At 48.8% G+C, this 20,561-nt stretch overlaps 4 protein-coding genes across 4 annotated transcripts; 3 read left to right on the top strand and 1 right to left on the bottom strand.

Annotated features, from left to right (window-relative positions):
- Positions 1-114: 114 nt before the first annotated feature.
- TPP1 (tripeptidyl peptidase 1) lies at positions 115-6,147 on the top strand. The gene is made up of 13 exons (XM_080911737.1): positions 115-148; positions 274-345; positions 608-747; positions 1,959-2,109; positions 2,302-2,429; positions 2,565-2,743; positions 2,856-3,054; positions 3,208-3,396; positions 3,628-3,697; positions 4,478-4,598; positions 4,724-4,882; positions 4,987-5,112; positions 5,281-6,147. Exons 1-13 carry the CDS (start codon positions 132-134, stop codon positions 5,419-5,421), a joined length of 1,692 nt encoding a protein of 563 aa, XP_080767863.1. The 5' UTR covers positions 115-131; the 3' UTR covers positions 5,422-6,147.
- Positions 6,148-7,608: 1,461 nt separating this feature from the next.
- TAF10 (TATA-box binding protein associated factor 10) lies at positions 7,609-8,891 on the top strand. The gene is made up of 5 exons (XM_080913563.1): positions 7,609-7,872; positions 7,973-8,127; positions 8,298-8,362; positions 8,450-8,564; positions 8,730-8,891. Exons 1-5 carry the CDS (start codon positions 7,641-7,643, stop codon positions 8,817-8,819), a joined length of 657 nt encoding a protein of 218 aa, XP_080769689.1. The 5' UTR covers positions 7,609-7,640; the 3' UTR covers positions 8,820-8,891.
- ILK (integrin linked kinase) lies at positions 8,859-14,882 on the bottom strand. Its single transcript, XM_080913562.1, has 13 exons — positions 14,819-14,882; positions 14,296-14,432; positions 11,296-11,461; positions 11,048-11,143; positions 10,794-10,890; positions 10,618-10,701; positions 10,433-10,518; positions 10,190-10,299; positions 9,979-10,106; positions 9,777-9,898; positions 9,588-9,687; positions 9,357-9,487; positions 8,859-9,273 (listed from the first exon to the last, which is right to left on the bottom strand). The coding sequence occupies exons 2-13, from the start codon at positions 14,382-14,384 to the stop codon at positions 9,124-9,126; spliced, it is 1,359 nt and encodes a 452-aa protein (XP_080769688.1). The 5' UTR covers positions 14,385-14,432; positions 14,819-14,882; the 3' UTR covers positions 8,859-9,123.
- Positions 14,883-15,114: 232 nt separating this feature from the next.
- On the top strand, positions 15,115-19,126 carry RRP8 (ribosomal RNA processing 8). The gene is made up of 7 exons (XM_080913561.1): positions 15,115-15,244; positions 16,405-16,768; positions 16,998-17,451; positions 17,538-17,667; positions 17,797-17,903; positions 17,983-18,079; positions 18,248-19,126. Exons 1-7 carry the CDS (start codon positions 15,146-15,148, stop codon positions 18,365-18,367), a joined length of 1,371 nt encoding a protein of 456 aa, XP_080769687.1. The 5' UTR covers positions 15,115-15,145; the 3' UTR covers positions 18,368-19,126.
- Positions 19,127-20,561: the final 1,435 nt, after the last annotated feature.

The following is a 20,561-nucleotide window of genomic DNA, read 5'->3' on the forward strand; positions in this document are numbered from 1 at the left end:
CCCAGCAACTCAGTCTCATTTGGGAGGGAGGACGCAGCAACGTCACTAGTTACTAGGCAGGAAGATGGGGGAGGTGCCCAATGGTGCTCATGTGACTTATCACATGACTACAGATCAGCCTGAAAGCCAAAATGGGACTCCAAGCCGGGTGAGAAATTGAGGTGGGGAGGGAGCTGAAGGGGATTACATTAGAGGGATTACATGTTGTAGGGGGGGACGCAGTGAGGGAGTGAGGGTTCGGCTCTTGATGAACCCTACCTGCTGTCCCTGCAGCCTCCTGGGGCTCCTTGCTTTCGTCATCGCCGGCAAATGCACTCACAGCCCTGAGCCGGACCAGCGGTGGATGTGAGTTGATTTAGTACTACAGATTCCTTCTCCATACCTGTGTCTGCAGATGCTTGGTCCTAGCTTTCCTCGTCCTCACCTGCCCCTTGTAACCACGCTGTACTTATTCAACACCTTCTCGGCTTAAGCTCTTGTCGTTTACCTCCTGTGATCCTTGCCTGCACCTAGGATTGCACCCGAAGTCTCAGTTCTTAATCCCAAACTTTCCATGATCTGGATTTCCCATCTGTGGCCTAACCAAATCATGTCCCTGACCCCGTAGGCTGCCTCCTGGCTGGGTGTCCCTGGGCCGTGTGGATCCCGAGGAAGAGCTGAGTCTCACTTTTGCGCTGAAACAGCAGAACCTGGAAAGACTTGCGGAGCTGGTACAGGCTGTGTCGGATCCCAGCTCTCCTCGATATGGTGCCTATCAGACGTGGGGGCAGGAAGTGGGAGGCAGAATCAGGCAGGCACTGGCTGGTGCACATCATGTAGGGTCATGTTTCTGGTGTGACAGACAAATATGGCAGGTGACTGCCACATTTATATAATTTCCACCTGAGTTCTCCAGTCTTAAAACTAAGAACAAATCAAGTCCCAGTAACATGAGGTAAAAATCTTAGCTATTTAGGCTGAAATAGGAAGGATGTTGAATCCAAGGTCTGCCTGGGCAGTGTAGCAAGATTGTCAAGATTTAAAAAAAAAAGTTAGCTAGCTCATTGATAGGGTGCTCATGGAGCACATGTAAAACCCTAGGTTCGAGTCCCAGTAAGGTGGTGGGGGTGGGGAAGATGTTTTTAAGAGCATATGACTTATGATTAGATCTAGATTGAAATGTTGTCTTCTGCTGACCAGCTAGCAAATGGAGAAAGAGCACTTAGTGTGACTACGTGATCATCAAATCATGGTCCTTCCTCTGCTATCATGGCTACTCCCACACCCTCCTCTGCTGCTGGTTCAAGTCCTAGACTGTCTTTGGATTGACCCACTCTGGCCATCTCCCTTGCTACCAACTCAGTTGTTTATTCTCTTTCCTGGACCACTGCCCAGCACCCCGGCTGGTTTGAAGTGTCCTCTCCTTCACCCCACTCCCCAGAGCACTCCCCACTCTGTTCTAGAGCATTCTCTATGATGGTCAGGCTGGATTGAATTCTCCAACCTCCCCCCCACCCCCCCTTTAAAATCCTGTGTGGTGAGACAAGGATGTGTGGGGGGGGGGGGAGTGGAGGGGGAGGGGCATCCTCAGATCACCCAAGAAGCTCCTCACATGCAGGAAAGAATGACTCACCGTTGTGTTGTTTAAAATCAGCAAGTATGAAGAGCTGAGATAAATCAGAAGGTTCTGTATAATTGGCTCCAAAAGTTTGGGAAAATCTTTTTGAAGATAAGCTTAAAATAGGACATTTAAAGTTTATTAACCTTCTTGAATTTTTCTGACGGGCAATCCGCGCTGTGCACATTTCCTGGCCATGACATTTCATGTCTCTTCAGCCTTTCCTTCCCTTTGACTCTCAATATGCCCAGCACCTACACAGTCCTCCTTGAGACGTTTTTGATGTCTTCTGACTGAGGTCCAAACAGACAACCCAGGAAAGCCTCAGATGAAGACAAGATCCTCTTCTGAATCCCTGCAGGAAAGTACCTAACCCTAGAGGATGTTGCTGAGCTGGTCCAGCCATCACCACTGACCCTCCGCACTGTCCAAAAGTGGCTCTCAGCAGCTGGAGCCCGGAACTGCCATTCAGTGACCACCCAGGACTTTCTGACTTGCTGGCTGAGTGTCCGGTGAGAAGTAATGATTGCCCCATAGAACCTACTTCCCACCAAGGAGACAAAATACCCCCAGGTTGGGGAGTTTAAAGCTTGCTGAGAGCCTGTGGGTATAGCTCATGCATACGAAGATGGTGACTGGCTGGTAAGTGGGGCTCAGGCCACCTCTACTGCTCCTCTCCATGGTCTCTGTTTTCTTACTTCCAGGCAGGCTGAGCTGCTGCTCCCTGGGGCTGAGTTTCATCGCTATGTAGGGGGACCTGCAAAGACCCGTGTTATAAGGTCCCCACATCCCTACCAGCTCCCTGAGGCCTTGGCCCCTCATGTGGACTTTGGTAAACCCAATGGGGTTGGAGGAGGTTGGGGGAGGCTGAAGAAGTTTAGCTGCCACAAGAGGCATGGGGTGTCTCCAGTAGTGAAGTGGGTGGTAGTGTCTGTAAGACCTCCTTAAGCCTGACCCCTTTCCACAGTGGGAGGGCTGCACCGTTTTCCCCCTTCATCATCTCTAAGACAGCGTCCAGGTCCACAAGGAGTAGGAACTGTTGGCCTGCACCTGGGAGTGACTCCATCTGTGCTCCGTCAGCGGTACAACCTGACAGCCCAAGATGTGGGCTCTGGCACCACCAACAATAGCCAGGCCTGTGCCCAGGTGAGCCATGCAAAGCCCTGAGGTCATCACAACCTCCTCAGTATATCTTTAGTGCTTCATACCCTGGGCCCCACTCCCTGATCCACCATTTCTGATACGAATGTGTCCACAGTTCCTGGAACAGTACTTCCATAACTCGGATCTGACTGAGTTCATGCGCCTGTTCGGTGGCAACTTTGCACACCAGGCCTCGGTAGCAAGAGTGGTTGGAAAGCAGGGGCGAGGCCGAGCTGGGATCGAGGCCAGTCTGGATGTGGAATACCTGATGAGTGCTGGTGCCAATATCTCCACTTGGGTCTACAGTAGCCCTGGTATTGCTAAGAGAATTAGTTGGGGGATGGGAAAGTGGGTTGGAGTAGACTGTTGATCCGTGCTTGATTTCATTAAGGGGATGCCATGGGCTGATGGGAGATTCTAGCAACCATCCAGTGACCACTCGTATCCCTTCTTTTAAAACAATTCAGGCCGCCATGAGGCACAGGAGCCTTTCTTACAATGGCTCCTGCTGCTTAGCAATGAGTCATCCTTGCCACATGTGCACACTGTGAGTTACGGGGACGATGAAGACTCCCTCAGCAGTGTCTACATCCAGAGAGTCAACACTGAGTTCATGAAGGCTGCTGCTCGGGGTCTCACCCTCCTTTTTGCCTCAGGTAACCTTCTGTCATAAATTTAAGCCTTCCCACTACCCAAGCAGCAGGCTTTACCCCCAACTGACCCTTCAGCCTGGTTTCTGACTCACAATAGGAACTCAGAGTCTTAACAGGATCTATTAGCATGACCTGAAAACTCTGAGGTAGCATATGCATTCTTTAGTATATATAAGACTACATACACCCCAAGCTCTTTCCAACTAATCTGAATATTTAGTATGTCTTTCCCAGGTGACACTGGAGCTGGGTGTTGGTCTGTCTCCGGAAAACACAAGTTCCGTCCTAGCTTCCCTGCTTCTAGGTAAAGTACCCCATTCTTTCACTTGTGACTTTGATGCCACCAGAAGCTGCTATGGCTCAGCCTTCAGCATTGCCTGTTGTGGTTGCTGTGCTCCCTTCCCTTTTCTTCCTGTATATCCCAGGCTGTGAGAGCAGAATATGTCGTTTCTTTTCCTTAGTTGCTAGGCATTTCCTTAGTTGTTAGGATTTGTTTGTTTGTTTGTTTGTTTTTCATGTAGAGAAGTATACACAATTAACTCCAGCCATGTCTGGAAGGCTTCCAGTCTATCAGTAAACTCCATATGCAGGCTTCCATAGTCTTACTCCATTTTCCAGTGAGGCCCAGACCATACCCACCCACCTCCACACATCTCGGAGATTACCCATTATCTTAGTGGGAGTGTTATTGCTTTGAAAAAACACCATGACAAAAAAAAGCAAGTTGGGAAGTGAAAGATTTATTTGACTTACACTTCCAGATCACAACCCATCACTGGAGGAAGTCAGGAAAGAAACTCAAGCAGGGCTGGAATCTGGAAGCAGAAGCTGATGAAGAGGCCCTGGCTTGCTCAGCCTGCCCTCTTATAGAACCCAGAACCACCAGCCCAGGGATGTCACCATCCACAGTGGGCTGGACCCTCCCTCATTGATCACTAAGAAAATGTCCTCGTGGAGCTGAATCTCATGGAGGCATTTCCTCAACTGAGCCTCCTTTGTCTCTGATGACTTTACTTTGTATCTGGTTGACACACAAAACCAGTCAGCCAGTACACTCACTATCTGAATACTGTTTTCTCCTTAGCCCCTATGTCACTACAGTAGGAGGAACCTCCTTCAAGAATCCTTTCCTCGTCACAGATGAAGTAGTTGACTATATCAGTGGTGGAGGCTTCAGCAACGTTTTCCCACAGCCTTCATACCAGGTTTGTGGATATTCATATGGATATATGGAGGTTGAGGGTAGGGATTCAGGGGAGGGACTGTCCTCAGCCCAGCAGTTTGCTGAGCAGGCTACTGGCCAATACTCACACTCAGAACTGTCCTTCAGGAGGAAGCAGTAGCCCAGTTCTTGAAGTCTAGCTCTCATCTGCCACCATCTAGTTACTTCAATGTCAGTGGTCGTGCCTACCCAGATGTTGCTGCGCTTTCGGATGGCTACTGGGTGGTCAGCAACATGGTCCCCATTCCGTGGGTATCTGGAACTTCGGTGAGAATCATCTTAGAGACTTCTTTCTGGTCTTTGCAAGCATCATCCCTCGGAAGTCTGATCCCTCTAAAACCCTTACCTGTTCTTGCATCTTCATCTTGCAGGCCTCTACTCCAGTGTTTGGGGGAATTTTATCCCTGATAAATGAGCACAGAATCCTCAATGGCCACCCCCCTCTTGGCTTTCTCAATCCCAGGCTCTATCAGCAGCATGGGGCAGGACTTTTTGATGTAAGTATTGGAGAAAAGAGGGTGGATGTTGTCATAGGATATGAGAAGGGTTACGGTGAACTTGGGGCACTTTTGCTATATGGGATTGCCTCTGTGAATATAAATAAGGTGCAGACTAAAAGTACCAGTACCAGCAGGCCCAGATCTGATGCCACCATCTCCTCCCAGGTAACCCATGGCTGCCATGAGTCCTGTCTGAATGAAGAAGTGGAAGGTCAGGGTTTCTGCTCTGGTCCTGGCTGGGATCCTGTGACAGGTTGGGGAACACCCAACTTCCCAGCCCTACTGAAGACCTTACTCAACCCTTGACCCTTTCCTGCCCCGACAAGAAAGCAGAACTGTTCCCTGTGCTATAAGGGAAGGCTCGCTTTCTTGTTATTCCTCGATGAAAGCCCTGCTGAACTCTTAACTATTGCCTGCTGCAGATAGCTTCTCCCTAACCCCCAAATGCTGTGAGTAGGACTCGACTCCCAACCCTACTGTGCGCCATCGAACTCAGGTCTCCAAACTTCTCCTTCAAGATCCTCAACAAGACGCTATAGCCAGCATCTTTTGTCTCACCCCGACCCCATCTCTCCTTCCTTCCAGCAGGAGATGTGAAAGCAGGGCAGGAAGGTTCAGTCTTCGTTACTGACACCAGCAGTCCCATCCTCCGCACTCACTGTGCGCTCTGTTTCTCTTCCAGTTCACCTTTTCCTTCACTGAAATGAGACCTTTGTGCTAGTCGTTTAATCTCCCCTGGCACTGAAGTGCAATGGTCTCCCTGACATTTTATCCAGTTATATACTTCTCAGTGTTTGTTTTTTGGGTATTCTTGTTTAAGAACAGGTTGGCGACAGTCTTTATAACTGTTCTAAAGAAAGTTAAAATTTGAAAGCTTAAAAGTGTTTTAAATATGTTTTCATTGGCAAAATTCCTCAACAAAATAAATAGATCATTACAAATTTTTAATTTGTAATTAAAATTGTAAAAAAATTACAATTTTTGCCTCATTGATTTTTTTTTATAAATTATTTATAAATTTACATTTTATTTCACCCTTCTTGGCTACACTAAAGCAACATTCAGGTTTTAATTTCAGCTTCCAGACATTCACAAACACCTAGCTTCTGTGAACCTAGTGTTTGCTTTTCCATCAGTTTCCCATTCATCCTTTCCCTCAGTGTGTACCCCCTTTGACCATACTAACTGGCCTCCTTCTCTGATAATGGAGATGCTGGTGATCTACACTGTTCCAGCTTTGGTTTTTACTCGTCATTTTCTTATCATCCCTTGACAGATCACTGACATCTATACCCACAGTGATTGATAGCTCAGATACCTCCTTACATCTTCCCCACTAGCCCAGACCTAAAGTCTCTTAGTCTATGATATAATGCCTCTTTCAAATAAACCAGAAGCCTTAACTCCTTTTCTTTTCACCTCCCTACTAACTTCAACAAGTTTTATTGACTACCTCTCAAGTATATCTTTATCAGCTACTGCAGTGATGCTCACCTTTAATCCCTGCACTCAGGAGGCAGAGGTCAGGCAAGCCTGTGAGTTTGAAGCCATCCTGGTCTATGTAAAGAGTTCGAGGCCAGCCAGGCCTACATAGTGAAACCATGTCTCAAAAATACACACACGAAAGCACAAAATACTGCATTTTCTTTGAGACCATGTTTTTTTTCCTCTAAACTGCACTTGGGTAAGGGAGGGGCTTTCAAAGCCCCTCAACATCCTTAACTATGGGTAAGTCATCTTCCCAACCAAGCAGTATATTTACTTGTGCAAACCCTTCTGAGATTACTGGATAAAGGTCAGGGACATTGGAACCTGCCTTCAAATTCAGGAAGTAAACATTGCTAATGTCTGACACTTGAAATTAAGCAGCTGATGCTAGTTTCCCTTTTTTCCTTGCACAGCACCTACATATATCTGGGAAACAACCATATAGTATTAAATTTGTTTGTTTGCCTTCCTTTTCCAGAGAGTTGGTGCTAGTGAACTAGAATCTGATTCTTAATTTTGTATTCCTAGGTTCCAACCCAGTAGTTGGCAAATAGAAATTAAATAAATGACTCTTGGGTTGCAAATGTGCTTCACAGACGACTTTGGCATGTTATTTCTTCAGAGTGAAACACCCATCAGCAGCACACTCCTAGGACCGTTGTGGGTGGGAGGAACACACACCAAATCCACTGCAACCCTTAAAAGATTGTGAAGGGGAACGACAAGTGAAGACTATGAAGACTGTCAGAAGACTAGTAATGAAGTCTCCTTTGGGATGAGTCCCAAAGCCAAGTTTGCGCACCCAGATTAAGTGTGCAGCCCAGGATTCTCCGCGGTCCCACTAGGGCAGGGGTTGAGCCCCAGGGTAGAGTCACAGCTCGACTCAGCCTAGCAGTCTACACTTAATTCGCCAACAGTCGACCTAAGGTCGCCCCCGGCAGTCTAAAGAGGTGGGCGGGAATTGTAACGTCACCCAACGTGCGCTAGGACGAGCGGAAGCGGAAGTAGCTCTGGTCGTTGCCTTTCCCACCGGCCCCATGAGCTGCACCGGCTCCGGCGCGGACCCCGAGGCGGCGCCGGCCTGTGCCGCCTCGGTCGCGGGCCCGGCACCCCCGGTGTCGGCTCCCGCTGCGCTGCCCACCAGTACGGCCGCGGAGAGCAAAGCCAGCCCTGCCGGGACAGCAGGGGGCCCCGGGGCTGTAGTCGCTACTGCGGGCACGGGCCCCGTGGCGGCACGGGCAGGGGAGCCGGCGGAGCGGCGCGGGCCAGGTGAGCGCCGGGCCGGGGGAGGGGGAGATCTCAGACTGGATGCCACGGCGCGGGGAGGGGGGGGACCATTCGCCTCTCACCTGTGTTGATTTTTCTTCAGCTTCGGTGGCAGCGGGCGGTGCGGCACCTCCTGAGGGGACAATGTCTAACGGGGTTTACGCCCTCCCGAGCGCGGCCAACGGAGAAGTGAAGCCCGTCGTGTCCAGCACACCACTAGTGGACTTCTTGATGCAGTTGGAGGATTACACACCTACGGTGGGCTTTCCACCTTAACAAGGCCACCTGGCTCGCTGTCGTGCCTTTCAACCACACCTTCGTGCTTTCAAGAGACTTCTACTACGAAGCTATCTCCTTATTCATCCTTCCCACCCAGCGCATCAGTAGGCAGAGCTAATACTGACGGCTGTTTAATTTGATTTTTTCAGATCCCGGATGCGGTGACTGGTTACTACCTGAACCGTGCTGGCTTTGAAGCGTCAGACCCACGCATGTGAGTAAACTGGAGAGCAAGTTGGACTTTTGAGTGCTGGGTGGAGTTTGTTAACCATCTGATTACCACCACCCCCTTCCACTCTAGAATTCGGCTCATCTCACTAGCTGCCCAGAAATTCATCTCAGATATTGCCAATGATGCTCTACAGCACTGCAAAATGAAAGGCACAGCCTCTGGCAGCTCCCGGAGCAAGAGCAAGGTGTGAGAAGCTCACCTTCCACAACAATACAGGCCTAACTTATCCTGAAAGCCTTTTGGGGAAGCAGCATCCTAGGGGAGGTATTGGGCCTACTCAGGGTTACTCACAAAGGATTAGAATCTGGACTTGGTGTGCTCAGCTGGTGGTCTTCCCTCTTTCCCCCAGGATCGCAAGTACACCCTAACCATGGAGGACTTGACCCCTGCCCTCAGCGAGTATGGCATCAATGTGAAGAAGCCGCACTACTTCACCTGAGTCACCCAACCCAGATGTATTTGTGTTTTCCCACACGAGCCTGTTTTCATAATAAACTTTATTGTGACAGGCGGGGCTGATCCCTCCCATGTTGGGAGACATCATGTGGCAAATGACAAAGCTTTGAGCCCAGCCCCTTTTGGGGCTACAATGGTAGGGATGGGAGCAGGGAACAAGCCCCATAATGGGTAGTACCATGATTAGAGACAGGGAAGGCAACCAGAGGCCTTAGCTTTGGGAAGTGCACTCTACTCCCCCAGCCATGTTTTGACACTTCTGGAGTTTGGGCAAGGACCTTCAGGTCCTACTTGTCCTGCATCTTCTCCAAGATAGGCACAATCATGTCAAACTTGGGTCGCTTTGCAGGGTCTTCATTCATGCAGATCTTCATGAGCTTACACACATGGGGGGAAATACCTGGTGGGATGGTAGGCCGAAGGCCTTCCAGTGCCACCTGCAAATGATAAGGAGCAAGGTGAGCTTCAGAATTTGAGTGTGAATGGCAAGATTTACAAGTATCTGCAGTTCTGTGCTCACCTTCATTCCAATTTCCATATTAGAGAGGTCAGCAAAGGGCACCTCTCGTGTCACCAGTTCCCACAGAAGCACTGCGAAGCTCCACATGTCTGCTGAGCGTCTGTTTGTGTCTTCAGGCTTCTTTTGCAGGGCTGGAAGGGATAAGGCTTGCTATTCCAGCTGCCTGTTTAGTCTCTGCCTCTTCTATGTTACGGAGCTGGTTCTCCATTTCCCAACATGATCTTTACCTACCTTCAGGGGCCACCCAGGCAGGTGCATACATGCGCCCAGGGCACTGGAAGGAAAACTTAACATCTGCCATGCTGATTCGGGCAGTCATGTCTTCATCAATCTGAGGAAGAGAGGTTAAGTTTAAAAAGGTGGCTCCTATTTTAGGTCAGCAAAGGGCTTTGGGGACCAGAAGTGAACTTGTGGTCTCACCATTACGCTACGGCTATTGAGTGCATGCCGAGGTATGAGAGGCTCTAGTGTATGAAGAAAAGCCATGCCTCTTGCCATGTCCAAAGCAAACTTCACAGCTTGGCTCTGGTCCACAACGAAATCTAACAGGAAGCAAGAATCATTAGTTCAGAGTCTTTCACCCTTATTCTAGTCTCTTCCCAACAAGAGCAAGCATCCTTACTGGTGCCTTCATGTAGAACATTGTAGAGAGATCCGTATGGCATCCAGTGAGTGATGAGGGTTGGGTGGGGAGCTGGGGGAGCCTGGCAAGCACCTAGCACTGGAAGCACGTTTGGATGTGAGAAAATCCTGGGAGAGGAAGAGAGTGGTGAGACTTTTCAGTACTATTTGGGGTTCCTTGGAAACAAAAGCTTCCAATTCAGGTGTCCCACCTGAGCCTGGGACATTCTTCATTGAAGTCCCTGCTTTTCCTTGTACTCCAGTCTCGAACCTTCAGCACCTTCACAACAATGTCATTGCCCTGCCAGCGGCCTTTCCATAGCTGAAGGACAGGTAGAGGTTAGAAGGCATTAGCTCAGGCTGTACCATTTCTCCTAACTTGAGAAAACCTTAATTAGTGATACACGGTGGGCAGTTTGTGGGTGTTAGCGAGGAAGAAACAAGGTGGGGATCACCTCTCCAGAGTGATTCTCATTGAGCTTTGCCAGAAAGTTGAGCTGTTTGAAGTCGATACCGGAGTGTTTGTTCAGGGTCCCATTTCCTGAGAATATGAGCAGGTCAGGTACCCAGCTTTGCCTTAACATGACCCCAGTAGCCCAGGAACCTTGTGTTGCAACTCCTCCCCACAGTAGTGACTCACGGGGCCTTGTGCGAGTGGTCCCTTTCCAGAATGTGTCCTTGTATGGAATACGGTTGAGATTCTGGCCCATCTTCTCTGCCCGTTCTAGAGAAGAAGAGTGGTCTTAGCCTTAATTGTGCCATAGAGAGAGGAGATGTAAGGTGGGACAAGAGACAAGCTAGGAGTAGATAATGGACCTCGGAGCAGCTCTCTAAGGGGTGCCTTGGCTTTGTCCACAGGCATCTCTCCATACTTGTTACAGATGCTTACAAGAGCCCCATTAGCCACCAGGTCCTGAAAAGAAAATTGTTCAGGAGGCTAGTCACAAATAAGCATGAACACAGATGCAATGCACAGTTCTGTAATCACACAGCAGGACTGACAATGCACTGATGATCCCATGCTAGGTTTGCTTCCCACTCATCACAGGACTTGGGGACTGAGTACTTACCTCTGCCACCTGGTCTTGGCCCCAGAAACAAGCATAGTGAAGGGGTACATTCCCATGCTCATTCACTGCATTGATGTCAGCCTTGTATTGCAACAGCTGCACCCCATGACCAGGAAAAGAAAAAAGGCAGTAGTCAGTCCCTGTGAGAAACTTGTGTCCAGGCACAAAGAAAGGAAAGCACATATTCTCCATGTCACTGGTGTCACATTGTGTATGTGAGATGTGGGTGGTGAAGGGTTTGCATGTACCTTCTGTACAATGTCACGGTGTCCATGGCTAGCTGCCAGGTGCAGGGGGGTATCATCCCCACGATTCATCACATTGATCCGTGCTCCACGCATGATCAGCATTTCAACCACCGCAGAGCGGCCTTCTCGGCAGGCCCAGTGCAAAGGGGAGAAGCCATGATCATCCCTTTAATAAAAGGGCAGACACTAAGCTGGAGTTGGGAAGGGCAAAAGCTTTGATTTGTGGGAGAAAAGAGATTCTATAGTCACTGAGAAGGCTTGCCTCTTTAGGATTTAATTCCTACTCATTTTGGCAATTCCTAAAGTTCAATTCAGATTTCCCTTGTGCTTCACACCCAAACAATCACCTAATGTCCCAACAGCTGTACGGTTTACCACTTTACCACAACTACTTACACAACTCGAAGTTCTAATCTATTAGGTGACAGTATTTTTTATTTCTCTGGCTTCCATACTTCCTTGTCTTTCCGCTAGGCAGTGGTAGGAACCATACTCAGGACTTCCTATACTTGGCACATGCTAAGTATGTGCCACAAAGCTTTATCTCCAGCTCATAACACCCACAATCCTTTGAATCGCCTTTTGTGCACCTCCTTACTGTAAAGTTACACTGGATGGTAAGAGTCTGCTAATGTGAGCTGTCTTGCCTATTGGGTCACATATGCCTGAGGACGTGCTGACAGCTGATGTTCTGTGCAGGGTGTGAGGGGAGAGGGCATTCTGGAGAAGACAGACTATAACTTAGAGGAAACAAGCTTACTTTGGCTCTGTTACTGAAACTAACATCTAGAAATGGAATGGAATTAAAATGTTTTAGAGGGATACAAGGACAAACATGCTTTTGATTGCTGACGAGGCAGATAACCACACAAACCAGGATATTCCTACTTACCAACCCAAAATTCAGAGGAAAATGTAAATGGAAGCTTTTGAGTAAAAAGTATATCTGAGCTGTATTTTCATCCCCTTAGGACATATATTTTATAAAGAGAAGTGTACAAACAAAACTACTGGATGGGCTGGGTCAAGCTGACAGCTTGGAGCCATAAAAGGAAATTCCCTCCAGCCTTGGGATGCAGATCTGAGGGGCGGAACAGGGGCGGTCTGTGGTCTAGGCCTGCAGCCTCCAGATGCTTTAGTGCTGTGGTCACTTCCTGTGAGGGGGCTGGAGGAGGGGCCTTGAGCTGATCCTAGCTTGGTCACCCAGAATCCCCCAACAGTTGAAGGAGGTATGTAGCTTTAAATAATTGTCCCTCTAGTTTGCCCTCATCTGTTAATACAAGCTCAGCAAAAGCTTTCCAAGGATGTGAGTATATATATCCCTTACTATCAGTCTTGTCTCCCAGACTTCATGTGTTCTGACCGACGTCTGTAGCCTCAGAGGAAGCTCAAGCTTGACGACAAATGTAAACATTTTTACCCACTGTCACCTCAGTGCCTGGATTTCTATCTCAAGAAAGCCTGCAGGGAGTTAGCCAACTCTAACACCACGCCCTTTCCCTCAAGACACCATAGCCTTTGGTTTCCCTAATAATACCCTTCACCTTTTGACAGCAAGGAGTCTTCCAAGATGCCACTCCCACTGGACAACAGCCTAAACTATTTTCTTACCAACAAATAGACAGCTTGGTGTTTACCAGAGCACACAAGTTATGTGAAAAATGAAACAAATATCTGAATAACACACAGCCTAATGCAAGCTGGTGAACCTGGCCTAAGATGACAAATGATCCTTCCCAACCTAAAAAAACAACTCTTATTGTCAGATACAGTTACAACCAATGGAAATCCCAGCACTCAGGCTGAGGCAGTAGGTTAGAGAGCTGGAGGCCATTCTGAACTACAGGATACCCTGTCTCCAAAAGCCAGCCAAAGCTACCTTCTAAACTCTCCCAACACTGCATTTCTTGCTTCGTATATCAGCCTACATTTTTATAAAGTGTTCATGTTATCCGTTTCCTCATTTCCCATTCACAGAAGCCTGTCATCTCTAGGGAATAGATTATGTCCTATTCAAGGATTCCTTAATTGAAAGAGCCCAGTGTGTTGCAGTTTCCTGTTACTTCTCTGCAATAGCATTCAAAGGCCAAATGCATCCCAAACATAAGTTAAATGAGGACTTTTAAATGCTCACTCATGCTCTTTAACTTCTCAGTAGCATACAGTTGACCACTCTTCTTTCTTAATCCATTTCTTATTTCTCCTTCAGATGGTTGTTCCCTGTCAGTCCGCCAGGCTCCCCAATTTCTGCCTTTATTTTCTACTCTTCTGAGGTACTATTTTTCACATTATAGAATCTTCAGGTATCATTTAAATGCTAATTGGTGGTATCTTGGTCTCCCAAACAGACCTCTCCTGAACTTCAAATCTGCATGACCAACAACCTGCCAAGCATTTCCAAGCACTGTAGCGTCACCCATACTGTAGTCAATGCATAATGGAACGTGCAACTGCCAAGGATTCATGTACCCAAACTCCTAAACTCCAGGCATCTTGCTTGGACTCTCTCCTTCACTTCCCATACCAACTCAATTACTTCATCGGCATGACTTTAGGGCTCTCACCCCCAACCCTGTCTCAATTCTTATATCCAAAATATCACTTTAAGGCAATTGCATCCAGGGTGACTCCTGACAGATGGGTAGTCTCATCACGACACAGCTCCAGAACTTTCCACTTCTACCCAACGCTCTAGGACACAGAAACTCATCCTTCAACCATATGTAATTCCAGACAATTTTCTGGCACTCTGGTCTACAAAGAGTTCATAGAGGCTGCAAAGTTCCAGGGAACCCGAATGTGAAACTGTAAAAACAAAAAACTCAGACACAGCTTCCTCTGTCTACACAGGCTTTGCTTCCCTCCTCCATCAACAGGCTTTGCTTACTAATAGTCCTCATAATGGATAGCAAAGTCGGCTGCCCCCGCCCGACCTGAGCACCCCAAGTATCGTAGAGCGGACTTCTAGCCGTCCTCTCACTTGCCAACACTTCAGCTCACCCCTGATTGAGGTCGTTCTCTGTGTTGTCCAGCCACAAGCGCACCGCCACCGCGTTGCCCTCCCGGCACTGAGTGAAAATGTCGTCCATAGCAGCGTCCCGGCACAGAGACCCCGGGACTGGGGAAGCCTCGGGGGGCTGCGGGAAAACAGAGACAAGAGAATGACTCTGTCTCTGTACCCTCAGGACAGAGGTGTCAGTGCTGGGATGGGGGCCGTCGCGAGAGGGACAGTGGTTGTCTGTGAAGGGCTTCAGGCAGCGGGCAACCTCTGGGCTCGAGGAGCAGGAGGGTCGGGAGGTGTAGGGAAGACTTTGCTAGTTTCCTGAGTTGGCGTCTGCCGGTTCAGAGCCCCGGCCCTCGAGCACGGCTTGGGGGGGGGGGGAAGGGGGGACCCAAGCGAAAACACCCGGGGGAGGGGACAGGGGTCCTTGCCGGGCTGCCCCGGCTCAGGACTGCTGCAGAAATCGCAGAGACCGGTTTACCAGACCAGCGTGGGGCAGGGCGCGGAGCTACCCGCACTCACCGGGACTCGAGCCGCAGGCGCCTTCTCGGGGGAACTCCCGTCCGGCCGCGCCCGCCGCCGGGTCCCGCCCCGGCCCGCCCCGCCCCACCCCGGCCCTCTACGGCCAGCGCTTGCTGCGATCCCTCCCTTCCGACCTCCTACTGCCTCTCTAGCTCACCAGCGGCTACACTCGATGGTGCTCTGCTCCGCGCTGGCCGCTCTAGCCACCACAGAATTTCACTCGGTGGCTTCCGGCCGAGTTTGGTCCGGCTCCAGCCCTAAGATTCCCTGACACGCGCTGCACGTGGGCCAGAGCCTGGGCTCCTCCGACCTCTGCGGCCCGCCGGTATGTTCGAGGAGCCCGAATGGGTCGAGGCGGCTCCAGCCATCGTGGGCCTCGGGCCCGCGACAGCACAGATTCAGCCGGCGACTGCCCTGCCAGTCAAGGTGAGCGGCGCACTGAGCTATTTTAAGTGTTTGAAGGAAGCGAAGCCGACCCTCCAGGGGTCGTGTTGGTTAGAGGGAAAGCCTGAAATGTTATCGTTTATCGGGGTGGTGAGGGAGTTAGTCATGATCTGAAGATCCGGAAACTCTCCAAAAAACTGACCTTAAAACGTAATTAGTGAGAAGTACGTGTGCAAAAGAGCGTACCTGAGATTTAGAAAATTGTTCAGAAGCTCCGGAGTAGTAACACACCGGGTCACAGTGTGTCCAAATAGGAACGCGGGATTCGGAGCATGGAGCGCAGAGCTTGAAAAGTTAAGTAAGTTTCTGTACATTAAGGGTAGAAATCAGTGGCATTGTTTTGGCAGTGGAGTGGTTTCTCCAAGTTTTCTCTCAGCTGGCATCACTTTCTATGCAGAGGATCGGTTTCAGGGCTTCAGCATGGTAGATAAGCATTTACCTCTGAGATGAATCTGAAGTCTTGAAAGGGTTTTTAATTGCAGTGTAGAAAGTATATTGGACCGAGTCAAGGCAGGTGACAGGGAAGGTTATCAGAATCACTATTTAAAGGAGGCTCAGGGAACCCAGAACCTCCAAGGTAAAAACCAGCTGTAGGACTTGAACCCCAAGTTCAGCTTCACAGAAAACAGGCCTTTCTCTTTGATGTGATCATCAGATGTGATGATTTCTGTATCTCCTTAGGGTGTTCCTGACCTCCAGTCAGCCCACAATGTTCTGTTCATTTCTTCTTCCTAACAGGCTATTCTCTACTGCAGTTAGGAACATCTTTAATATCAGGTGTGACACTGTCCTTCCAGTATCAAAACCAAAAACCTTCTGCTCCTCCTAGAACGCTGTCAGTGGGAGGCAAAAGTAGCTGCAGTTTTGCCTTGGGCCTGTGTGTGTACTTAGCACATTCCTTTAAGGGAAACCAACTGACAGTCCTTTACACATTTAGAAAAGTAGGTAGAATGGGAACATTTTCTGCCCTCCAGCTTCCCAGGGGTTGAAATTGCAGCCTGAAAGTTCTGGGCTTGGCTGACTTTACAACAACTGTGTTAATTTTGGATGGGAAGGACCAGCAGTAGCCGAAGCCCATCTCTCCTTTCTTGGCCTCTAGGCCTCATCCATTCCCCACACACTCATTCTGTGTTTGCCTCCAGGGCCGCAAGCGCCGCCACCTCTTGGCTACATTACGGGCCCTGGAAGCAGCATCTCTCTCCCAGCAATCCCCCAGCCTACCTGGCAGTGACTCTGAAGAGGAGGAGGAGGTAGGAAGGAAGAAGAGACACCTCCAAAAGCCCTCACTTGCCAATGTCTCAAAGGATGTAGGGAAGAAAAGAAAGGGGAAATGTCAGAAACAGACACCATTTTTCAGTGACTCTGAGGGGCAAGAAGGAGAAGGAAAATACCACAGACAAGCTCCTGCTCCTGGTGGGATCTCTGCTGGAGAAGACAAAGGAAAGAGGAAATGCCAGGATTACTCCTGTTTACACTCAACCCAGCACCTGGACACTGACCTAACAGGTACCGGTATATGTGAATATGGGGGTGGTGGGGGGCTGTGAGCTGACTGCATACATAGATGACGAAGGTCTTTCTCCTGTGCGTACACGTGCACCCCCCCCCATGGGCTGGATGGTAAGAGGAACTTTTATCCAGGCTATAGACTGTTAAGGACAAGGGAGTAGCCAGGATGACTTGCTATGCTTCTTAATTTAGGGGATCAAATGCCTTCTCAACTTCCTCTCTGCAGTTCACAGTTCCAGGACAAGTACTGCTACACTCGACCCACCCAAGCCAAGCCTGGAGTCTACACCACCTAACTCCTCACACACCCTGAGCCGCAAGCAGTGGCGGAACCGGCAGAAAAATAAGCGGAGACACAAGAACAAATTTCGGCCACTTCCAACACCAGACCAGGTTCCTCTCAAGGCCTCCGTAGAGGAGACTGAGGTGCCTCCTGCTCCAAAGTCAGACAGTCAAGAGACTAGAGCCGAAGCTCTTCGAGCACGCATGACACAGCGTCTGGACGGGGCCCGATTTCGCTACCTTAACGAACAGTTGTACTCTAGGCCCAGCAGTGCTGCCCAACGCCTATTCCAGGAAGACCCTGAGGCTTTTCTCCTTTATCACCGTGGCTTTCAGAGACAAGTACAGAAGTGGCCACTGCACCCGGTGGACCGTATTGCTAAAGATCTGCGCCAGAAGTAATGGCGGGTGGAGGAAGGGGTAGTGTTGGTGATCAAAACTTTGACCAGACCAGTAAGTGACAGACCCTCCCTTCCACTCCCAGGCCTGCATCCTTAGTGGTAGCTGACTTTGGCTGTGGAGATTGCCGCCTAGCTTCAAGTGTTCGGAACCCTGTGCACTGCTTTGATTTGGCTTCTCTGGACCCCAGGGTCACTGTATGTGACATGGCCCAGGTAAGCCCCTTTGTATATCTGGCCTAACCCTTTTTCCTGGTCTTCCCATACAATTATCCAGTTCAAGTACTTGGTGCTGAATTTCCACTCCTCACATTGTTTGCTTCAGTTAACATTCTTCCTCATCAGGTGCCTCTGGAGGACGAATCTGTGGATGTGGCTGTGTTTTGCCTTTCACTAATGGGCACTAACATCAGGGACTTCCTCGAGGAGGCCAATCGAGTGCTAAAGCCAGGGTGAGTCCCTGGAACACAGATGATTTTATCGTGTATACATGTGTCTAAATTTTTACATATGACTTCCTCCTTTTCCCAGGGGTCTTCTCAAAGTAGCTGAAGTCAGCAGCCGCTTTGAGGATATTCGGTCCTTTTTGGGGGCTGTGACCAAACTTGGCTTTAAGGTCATCTACAAGGTGAGGATCCCCAAGAAGCCCTTGTTCTTAACCTTTTTTGGGTAATGGTGTTCAGGAAAGGCTGTAAACACAGAGATGGGCATTTTGTGATGCTCTCTGAGCAGGAGAAACACTGGGGTGTGTGCTTGGAGTGAGGATTTGTAGCTCATTGGTATTCTCTGCTCCTAGGACCTAACCAACAGCTACTTCTTCTTGTTTGACTTTGAAAAGACTGGACCTCCTCGAGTAGGACCCAAAGCCCAACTCTCAGGCCTTAAACTTCAGCCCTGTCTCTACAAGCGCAGGTGATCAATGGACACCCATTGAAAGGGGAGAAATCAGACTCCAATCTCAGAACTCTGAAGACTGTATCTACCCAGGCTATGAGCCAGGATCCTCTTTTCTGTACCAAGAACACTGTGGTAAAGCCTCTAGCTTGGCTCTACTCTAATGGAGCTTTCTTGGCTATAGAAAGCATGACATTTCTTGGGCAGGCTCAAGAATGAAGTGTTTATGGTGAGGACTTGGACGTATCTGGAAATCGTGGGTCACTTCAGGTATTGTGGAAACTAGATGGCTGAGAATTGATGGATCTCTGGGTTTGAGTTTTCTTCATCTCTCAGAAGGCACGTGGGCCCTCCATTGTGTTGTCTTCTGACCTGTTTTGTCCACCTCTGCTCACCCATAGTTTATTGCTTCTTCAGCCTCACGACTGCAGACAGGCAGCTTTTGTCTTCTGACAGGTCCTAATGCTAGTTCGCCACTTTGGGCTGGGAGTTATTTAATTTCTTTGTTTCTTGGAGCTGGGAACCATTTCATTTTTTTCTGTGTTACTGTTTTGAGACAGCATCTCAAGGCCAACCTCAAACAAAACAAATGGCAATCCTCCTGCCTCAGCCTCCTGATTATTAGGATCACAGGCATGAGCCACCATGTTCAACTTAAGAAGTCATTTACTTTCTGAACATTCCATTTCTCATTTGAAAAATGTAAACTTGTTTTACAGTATGTTGTATGGGTTCATTGAGGAAAGCTAAGGGTGGAGCCGAGAATAGTAAGAGGTGCCGAATAAACCAGCTATGGCTCTTGCATGTCGTTTACTGTTCTTTAAAGACCGGCCCTAAGCAGGCTTAGAGGAGGAGAGTAAGTTATTTAGATGTGACTGAAAAAGACTGGAAAGTTTGGAATAGGCATGTAAACAGGCTTATTTGATGCTTAGAGACATAATGTATTTGAAGCTTTCCTTGGAAGGGGGATAAAAAGGCTGGATCTCTGTTCAGTAGCAAAAACTGAATAGGCTGCTCACTGGCAAGGTCTGGCCATGTCCTACCTTGCATGTCCTAGGAAACCTACAGCTACTAAATATACAAGTTTGTGAAGTAGTGCTGGGGGAAGGTGAGCTCATCCAGGAGGCATCTGTCTTGATGCAGGTATGTAGGCTTGTTTACAAATTCCTAAGAAGACATGGGAGTTCCCTCTAGGAGCAAATGGAGCTCAGGATTCTGATCCAGTTAGATGCCTCCAGGCCTAAAGAAATAAAGATTTTGAAAAAAGTCAGAAGGCATGTTGGAGGCTGAGGCTGGACTGTGAGGCCATCCTTAGTCGACACCATACAATATGTTTGCAAGTGCTACTGCTGCTGAACATGCATTTCACTACCAAAGTTTACTCATCTTCCTGAATTGCTTAGCAGATTCATAAGCCTCCTCCCCAGAAGCATCTATATTCCCAACATAATGTCTGCACTGTTTGCAGTTTGCTGACTGTGTGTGTGTGTGTGTGTGTGTGTGTGTGTGTGTGTGTGTGTGTGTGTGTGTGTGTTTCGAGGGGTGTAAAGGAATAACAGTCTGCTAAGTAAAATTGATAGGAGTGCTGCAGAAGCCAGGTCTGGGGTCATACTAAGGATGCTGTGAGCTCGCGCTGGAAAAGGGATGCCAGCAGGAGAGCCTCAACATAGACTTGCTGGAATGTAGAGGGTGTTTGAGAGGAAGGAAGCTGCAGTAAGCGGGACATGCTGCTGTGGACACTCTGAATGTTGAATTGGGGTCTGAAAAGATAACTCAGTGGCTAAGAGTGCTGTTAGGTAAGCATGAAGACCTGAGTTCAGAGCTTTAGCACTCATATAAAAGTGTATGTCCAAAGCTGAGGAGGGTTGGAATTGTGACAGAGACAGAATACTGGGCTTGTAGGCCAGCCAACTTACCTGAACAATGGCGAGTCCCAGATCTGGTAAGAACCTGTCTCCAAATAATAAGGCAGAGTGATAGAGCAGGGAAGTTGATGTCCTCTTCTGACTTCAAGACCTACACATGGGTATGCATGCACACATATCACCATCTCTCACAGCATACCCAGCCTAAAGGGCAGGAGGCGTGTATAGCCAGTATAGGGATAATAAATACTAAGGGTAAGTGGTAATGGGAGAGGTTAACTGAAAGACAGTTAACCTCTCCCATTGAAAGGCTTTCAAACTTTAGGAGGTCTAGAGTCATCTACAAAGTTC

The sequence above is a fragment of the Micromys minutus genome (genome assembly GCF_963924665.1).
Source record: "Micromys minutus genome assembly, chromosome: 2".
Classification (NCBI taxonomy): Eukaryota; Metazoa; Chordata; class Mammalia; order Rodentia; family Muridae; genus Micromys; species Micromys minutus.